The sequence below is a fragment of the Bufo gargarizans genome, chromosome 6 (genome assembly GCF_014858855.1).
Source record: "Bufo gargarizans isolate SCDJY-AF-19 chromosome 6, ASM1485885v1, whole genome shotgun sequence".
NCBI classification, from domain to species: Eukaryota; Metazoa; Chordata; class Amphibia; order Anura; family Bufonidae; genus Bufo; species Bufo gargarizans.
The window spans coordinates 8,467,689-8,476,354 of NC_058085.1; the positions used below are offsets into that span (position 1 = coordinate 8,467,689).

Here is an 8,666-nt window from a genome sequence, read left to right on the forward strand (position 1 = left end):
ACAGGCTGAATTCTCATCTATATGGAGTGTCTCATGATGTCACTGATTCCTGGTGTATTTACAGGCTGTATTCTCATCTATCTGAAGTGTCTCATGATGTCACTGGTTCCTGGGGTATTTACAGGCTGTATTCTCATCTATCTGAAGTGTCTCATGAGATCACTGGTCCATGGGGTATTTACAGGCTGTATTCTCATCTATCTGAAGTGTCTCATGATGTCACTGGTTCCTGGTGTATTTACAGGCTGTATTCTCATCTATCTGAAGTGTCTCATGATGTCACTGTTTCCTGGTGTATTTACAGGCTGTATTCTCATCTATCTGAAGTGTCTCATGATGTCACTGGTTCCTTGTGTATTTACAGGCTGTATTCTCATCTATCTGAAGTGTCTCATGATGTCACTGGTTCCTGGTGTATTTACAGGCTGTATTCTCATCTATCTGAAGTGTCTCATGATGTCACTGGTTCCTGGTGTATTTACAGGCTGTATTCTCATCTATATGGAGTGTCTCATGATGTCACTGGTTCCTGGTGTATTTACAGGCTGTATTCTCATCTATATGGAGTGTCTCATGATGTCACAGATTCCTGGTGTATTTACAGGCTGTATTCTCATCTATCTGAAGTGTCTCATGATGTCACTGATTCCTGGTGTATTTACAGGCTGTATTCTCATCTATCTGAAGTGTCTCATGATGTCACTGATTCCTGGTGTATTTACAGGCTGTATTCTCATCTATCTGAAGTGTCTCATGATGTCACTGGTTCCTGGTGTATTTATAGGCTGTATTTTCATCTATGTGGAGTGTCTTGGAGATGTTACTGGTGCCTGGAGATTTGGTAGCTTGCATTCTGAACATGAGAACCTTTCTCACTGGAATCGGCTGCTATAATTTGATTAGATTTTGATATTTTCTGCGGGCCCTTCCTCCATTAGGGTAATTAATGTTGGATAAATGCTTTTCTTTGTTGCCTCCTTTGGGTTATTCAGAGACTTCATATCTCTGTAGCCGCCTCTGCCGTCTTAATGCTGGCGCGAACTGTTTTGGGAGTTGCCCAGCTGGCACGGACAGAGAACTTGAGGCTGTGTCGATGGCTTTTAAGCTTATCAGGCTCATTTCCTCATATAAAAGAATCCAATTAGCGGATGCGAGAATTGCGGATGATGTATTCCGAGAGACAGTGATCTGAGGTGGAGGCTGTGCGGCCTGAGATCAGCACAGGGCAACCTCCAATGATACCAGCTCCATCACAACAAGCTAATTGCCCATTGCCCTGCCATGTGCCATCTCTTTATCCGAGGTCATTCTGTGAAAGTGAGGGCTGAATGCTGCATTTATTGTAGTCCTGGTGTCTACTCTAGTCACAACGCGAGCTGCATTCACACTCTCGCTCATATTACTTCTCAGGACCCGGGAACTCACACCTCCCTGCTCAGTGCATGCACAGCATATGGTTTGTTGTGGTGAACTGTGGGAGCTGTAGTGGGGTCACCCCGCCTTATACAGGGGTCTGTTCCACAATGTAACGTGGGAAAAGTACTACAGCTAAAGCATCAATTCATCATGGAGAATACTAACTAGATGAAGGGATCCTGTCCTGCAGAAATGTGGGGTGGAACTGCGGGGAGCACCACTGATCATGAGAATGGGGGTCCTGTGTATGGAGTGGCAGATCGAATATGCATTCTCTATGGGACTGCTTCATAGACATTGAATGGAGCGGCGCATGCTCAACCATTGCTCCATTCAGATCTAGGGCACGAGACCCCCGTTCTCGAGATCCATATGGGGTTCCACCAGTCAGACTCCCATCAATCTAATCCCCATTTTTAACCCGGGCAATAACTGTACCATGTGTGATATCATCTCATCAATAATCCCTACACAGCGTACACTATGGCACAGGGATCCTCTACGTCATATCCAAAGGCAGACCCCCCCCTGAAGTAAGCATTAGCCTATGCTGTAGCAGGAGCGTATCACCAATGAGGCCAGGTGAGACGATCGCTTGAGGCAGCACTAGGAAGGGGCAAGAGGGGGCCATGGGCAATAAGCGCTTTCATTGTGGCAAAGGGGTTAGGTTAAGAAACTGGCATTGGGAGGGGGGCGCCGTTTCAGTTTTTGCCTCAGGATCAGTTACTACCATGCATGATAATATTCACATCCTGTAACCACTGATTTAGTCTGCTGGGTGCTCGAAGGAGATTCCTCTGTGTCCCCCCATCCTCCCCGCCCTGTACGTAAAGCATTAACCATCATCATCTTCACAATTGACTATCATGCAGCATCAAACAAAATTGTCAAATTTTTTGCAAGGTCCCGTAATTCCGAGATCCTGACGTCGCCCCTGAGGCTTTATTTTACCCTGGATCGCCACCGCAGCGCCCTAAACTGCAGTAACAATTCCAAGCACGTCGGGATTCTCGTGATTGTCACTTCTCTCGGGGAAGTCGTGATAAAACATCGAAAGTCACCAAAACCACTATTAACTAACTTACAAAAATTGTATTACCTGGAACCCCAAGAATAGGGTATCCCCAAAACCATAGACGGCGCTTGGGACAACCCTGCTCCTGATTGCTCCCAACGTAGAAGAAAATCTCCAATAACTAAAACAAAAAAAGCCAAAAATAAAAAATCAATCGGTTTTACTATCTGCAGAGCTGCACTCGGAGTCCCTCCATTTAACCATTTCTGAGCTGTCCCTAGACCCTAGCTGTCGGGAGAGCGGTACTCACATCGTCTATGGGGCAACTTCTGTCGTAGGTGAAGAGCAGTAGTTTACCAAGCTTTGACCAGTGGAGTCCGCATCGTGCCGAGTCCCCGGCGTACAGCCCACTGACATGATCGCAGCTGCTCCCTCCGTCCTCCTCTGCTGCGGATATTCCCAGCATAGTGTTTTTTTGCTAATGGGTTAACCCGTTCCTGGCCTCGCTCCCAGCTTGGCTAGGGTTTAGGAAAAAAAAAAAAAGAAAAGACAAAAGTTTACGAAATTGACATCTTAACTTCCAAGCTGTCCCAGCAGGGGATAGCATCCCTGATGGCTGCAGTCACTAGGCAGGGCGCAGACTGCTGGGTGGGTCGAATCACCAAGTTCGGGGTTGTCTCCAGAACTCATCAGAACGAGGGGACATCAGGACTAGACTGAAGAGGGAGGAGATCCTCACAGTCCCTCAGGGAAGATGGGTAGATTAGTTTTTTTGACACCAGGTGGACAAATATGGGTGGGGGTGGCGAGGACATTGCATCTCCCTGTTTATTGCTTTCCAACATATTATTTGCTCACCTGCCGCGATGAGTGATGCCTGGATTCACCTATGTAGCTGCCGGGAAGGAAACCATCTGCCATCGATGGAACTACAGGGTCCAACATTTTCGTTACCTCTCCCGATTTTTTTTATTTATTTTTTTATAATTCTGGGCACTCAATTTTTTATTTTATTTTTTAGCTGCCCCTATTATTCCAAGAGGTGTGTCCCTGCACTGTTGCCTTTGATTAGACAGCATCAGACCGGTAAGGTAACGTCAGGTTCACGTTGATGTTACCAATTTCTGCACCGTTACAGGAGCAGAACAACAAAACGCAACTTTAGGGACGCTACTTTTTTTACTGGACCTTTTTGGGCCACTCTTTTTGAAATATGCTGCAACAGGGCCTCTGACGCAAATGTGAACAAGCTCAGTCACTAGACTGTTTATAATATCATCAATTTCTAGGAGGAATAATAGGACACAACACAGAGCTCTGAGGGAATGTAAAATGAGAAATACTGAAAAATTAAATTAAAATAATAAAATACAAACAAAAAATTATAAAGGAAATGAAGTACAAAGATATTTATAAAAATCTAATTATAGGGAAATAAAATGTAAATGATAAACTAATAGAATAATAAAAAATACTAAAATAATGCTAATAATAAAATAACAGGTAAAATAATAAAAAATACAATAGATAAATATTATATTTATAAATAGATATAGTAGATAAAAAAATATAAAGAAAAACAATACAAATAATAAATTCATATATAATAAAAAATAAAATGATAATAAATAAATAGATAAAATAATAACAATAAAAATTAATAATAAAATAATAGCTAGATTAATAAAAACAATAATACAAATAACAGATAAATATTATATTTATAAATATAGTAGATGAAAATAATAAAAAGTATAAAGAAAATTAATAATAATAAATGTATAAATAATAAAAATAAAACGATAATACTACTACTAATAATTGAATATATAAAATAATAATAAAAACTAATAATAAAAACAATTAAATAATAATGGATAAAAGCATAAAATGAGAAATAAAACACATGAATTTTAATGCGTATGTAGTATAACCATATTCACGGTGCAGGTCTGGCGGTGATGACTACATTTGAGCCTTCCACTTTTGCGCACATGTTCGTGGTGTATACATCAAATGTCTCCATAGGGCATGTGACTCTCGCCCCATGTCGCTGTATAGGGAGGTGACCTTAAGACCATATGCCTCTCACTCCTTCCGAGAAATTAAATGGTTGGATAAGTGGCTGCCAGGCATCTCTGGCGCAGCTTATCTCGCAGGCGTCCATATGGACAAAGATGGTGGGATCTGGGCATCCGACATCACAATGCAGACATGGATGCCGCCTGATCCTGCACAGGGACAAGAGGGGGAGGCCTGGTTGGGGTGACAGGTGCAGGGCGAGACGTCATTTACAAGGATTTACTGGCTTTAGGAACCTAATTTTAGAGAATTTATTGCCCATTGGGTCAAAGGTTGACTGGGATATTTCACCCCACACAACTGGAGAGCGGAGGACGGGCGACCATAATAATCAACCATCGGGGTGGGAGAAGCGTCCGTGGTCACTCCACTCCCCTGTTAATAAGAAGAAGAAGCTGAAGGGGTTAATAGACCAGGAGCGCTGCGCCATTGTCTGTTTGCGCCATTTTTAGGGTTGTTTGTGGGGGTTTGAGTCCTGCGTTCCCCAGTGGAGGAATACGTAATAAATTCGATTAGACTGAAATATCCATCCGTATTTCATGTGCCTAACGGTGTGCGGCATTTCGTATATTTATTTAAAAAAGGCTTTGAAGCAAGCGGACGCTTCGGGATACGTACAGACCCATTGTGTCTGAGAAAACGGATCTGTCCCCATTGACTTACATTGTGGGTCATGATGGATTCGTCTTGTCCGCATCCATTGATGGAAAGCTGCGGTTTGCTCTCCGGTATGAGAACGCAACCAAACGGAACGGAATGCATTGTGAAGCAATGTTTGTGAAGCAATTGTTCTGTTCAGTTACATTTTGTCCCCAATGACAATGAATGGAAACAAAATGGAAGCGTTTTTCTCCGGTATTGAGATCCTCAATACCGGAAAAGAGAAATGCTAGTGTGAAAGTTGTGTCAGACAGATGCAGGCCGCAGAAACGGTAAAGCAGGACCTCTGTTCAATCCATTTCTTAACCTAGTAGCGCACTCTAGTGTTAGGAAGTGTTAATGCAGGACAGAAAACCTTCCACAACATTTTAAAGTGGTAACACCCAGGGCAGAGACCAGGGGTGGGTGAGTACGGGCGACCTCCTCGATACCGATCTGGGGATTGTATTAATTAGAAGGAGGATTTTAGGGTCTCTGTATAAATTTGGGAACATGGGATTGACCAGGGGATATACATTTGGGGGCTGATCTGGGTCTGTATAAATTTGGGGACTGATTGGGGATCTTTGGTTCTGGCGTCTGGTCTGTATTAATTGAGGCAAGACCAGGAGTGTACCTGGGAGGGGGTAGGGCAGTGTCCCAGGCTCAGGGTTAGGTAGGACAGTGGAGGGGCACAGAGGAACAGGGCTTATATTTGCTTCATACCCCTCTGTATAGGGATACGTAGGGTGAACACATACAGTCTCCACGGATTTAATTTGTTCACGTTCCTTGTCTTCTCCATCTGGCCCAGCCCACCATGTGCAGACATCTTTGATCAGGGGTGTGTCGCCCCTCTGCTATGTAAGAAGACACCAGGATTGGCACATGGAAGATGGACCTGGTCCAGAGCTTACAATAGGGTCCAGGAGATTAGGTTACACCTCTGACTCATTGCTTCTGCAGTCCATCCCTACCCTCTATATATATATATATATACACAGTGCTGCCCATAATTATTCATACCCCTGGCAAATTCTGACTTAAAGTTACTTTTATTCAACCAGCAAGTAATTTTTTGACGGGAAATGACATAGGTATCTCCCAAAAGATAATAAGATGATGTACAAGAGGCATTATTGTGGGGGAAAAAACATTTCTCAGCTTTTATTTACATTTGAGCAAAAAATACAAGATTTTCCGCACTGTGTAAAATCTCATAGGATGTGGTCGGAAGCCAAAAGTGACACCAGTACTGGCCAGGAGGATAGTTAGAGAGGTGAAAAAGAATCCAAGGATCACCACCAAGGCCATCCTGGTGAATCTGGGCTCTGCTGGTGGCAATGTCTCAAGGCAGACAATCCAACGGACACTGCACAATGCAGACCAAGGAGGACGCCACTTCTCCAGATAAGGCACACAGAAGCTCGCTTGGCTTTTGCAAAAGCTCATCTGGACAAAGAAGAAGACTTCTGGTTTTCTGTGTTATGGTCAGATGAAACAAAAATTTAATTGTTTGGTCACAATGATGTTTCCTTCATTTGGCGTAAAAAAGGAGAAGATTTCAACCCAAAGAACACCATCCCCACTGTCAAACATGGTGGTGGGAACCTAATGCTTTGGGGGTGTTTTTCAGCCAATGGACCAGGGAACCTAATCCCAGTAAACGGCACCATGAAAAAAGAGCAATACATGAGGATTCTCAACGACAACATCAGGCAGTCTGCAGAGAAACTTGGCCTTGGGCACCAGTGGACATTTCAGCATGACAATGACCCAAAACACACAGCAAAAGTGGTGAAGAAATGGTTAGCAGACAACAACACTAACGTTTTGGAGTGGCCCAGCCAGAGTCCAGACTGGAATCCAACTGAGAATCTGTGGAGGGAGCTGAAGATCAGGGTGATGGCAAGAAGACCCTCCAACCTGAAAGACCTGGAGCTCATTGCTAAAGATGAATGGGCAAAAATACCTGTGGAGACCTGCAAAAAGCTGGTCTGCAATTATAGGAAGCGTTTGATTGCTGTAATAGCCAATACAAGCTTTTCTATTGATTATTGAGAAGGGGATGAATAATTTTGGACTGGACACTTTTTGCTCAAATGTAAATAAAAGCTGCGATTTTTTTTTTTCCCACAATAATGCCTCTTGTACATCGTCTTATTATCTTGTGGGAGACACCTAGGTCATTTCCCCTCAAAAAATCACTTGCTGGTTGAATAAAAGTAACTTTAAGTAAAAATGTGCCAGGGGTATGAATAATTATGGGCAGCACTGTATATAACAAACAAAAAAACCTATACAGCTGCCCCTTTAACATCACTATCCTGTAGCTTCCATCAATACTCTGCCCCTTGTGCCCATATTACTGTACCAACAGTGTTGCCCAATGTCCTCCAGTTACTATACTGCCAAAATAAGAGACACGGCTACAGAACTAGAAAATGATGGAGCCCAAAGTAGACTTTAGGCATCAAACCCCAGACCGGACCCCAAAATTAATACAGACCTCCTGAAAGACCCTATAGTTATAACAGACTCCCTGACAGACCCTAGAATTAATACAGACTCCCTGACAGACCCTAAAATGAATACAGACTCCCTGACAGACCCTAAAATGAATACAGACCCCCTGACAGACCCTAAAATGAATACAGACCCTAACATTAATACAGACCCCCTGACAGACCCTAAAATTAATACAGACCCCCTGACGGACCTTAAAATAATTCAGACCTCCTGAAAAACCCTAAAATTAATACAGACCTCCTGACAGACCCTAAAATTAATACAGACCCCCTGACAGCCCCTAAAATAATTCAGACCTCCTGAAAGACCCTAAAATTAATACAGACCTCCTGACAGATCCTAAAATTTATACAGACCCTACAATTATTACAGACCTCCTGACAGACCCTAACATTTATACATACCTCCTGAAAGACCATAAAATGTATACAGACCGTCTGACAAACCCTAACATTTATACAGACCCCCTGACAGACTCTAAAATGAATACAGATCTCCTGAAAGACCCTAAAATTATTACAGAGATCACATTAGCCCCAAATTCATACAAACCCCAGATTAGATCCCAGATTTTTACAGACCCCAGGATCAGACCCCAAATTCATGGGGCTCCTTATAAGTCCCACCCCCATCCCTGAAATCATACCTCAGATCAGACAGCAAATGCAGCGACCGGGCCGCAGGGGCAACACGTGACGTACGGCGGGCCGATAGGGGTAGAAGTTGTTTTTACTACGGTTAGCAGAGCCTCCCTGGGCCGGCGTGCAGAGAGGGGAAGACAGCACCAGTTCCTTCGGGGCACTCTCTGGTTGTCCAGATGGTGGTTGAGGTGCCCTTGGTGGAATGGGTTTTTAGGTGCCTTGGAGGCAGGGTCTTTGGTGTTCGTGACGCCAGCACCGTTAGGTGCAAAGAAAGGTGGTAGAAAGGATGAGTAGTCCATTGTTGTAAACAGGACTTTTACTTGAAGAATTGTCTCAGGGTAGTC

At 43.5% G+C, this 8,666-nt stretch overlaps 1 protein-coding gene across 1 annotated transcript in view; it reads right to left on the reverse strand.

The window, feature by feature from the left end:
- The window catches only part of PIRT (phosphoinositide interacting regulator of transient receptor potential channels), a 64,148-nt gene extending 61,135 nt beyond the window's left edge, over nucleotides 1–3,013 (reverse strand). Inside the window, exon 1 of the mRNA XM_044298951.1 lies at nucleotides 2,742–3,013. Within this exon, the coding sequence (XP_044154886.1) occupies nucleotides 2,742–2,897 (156 nt within the window). The 5' untranslated portion in view covers nucleotides 2,898–3,013. The remainder of the gene's footprint in view (nucleotides 1–2,741) is intronic.
- Between the last annotated feature and the right edge of the window lie 5,653 nt (nucleotides 3,014–8,666).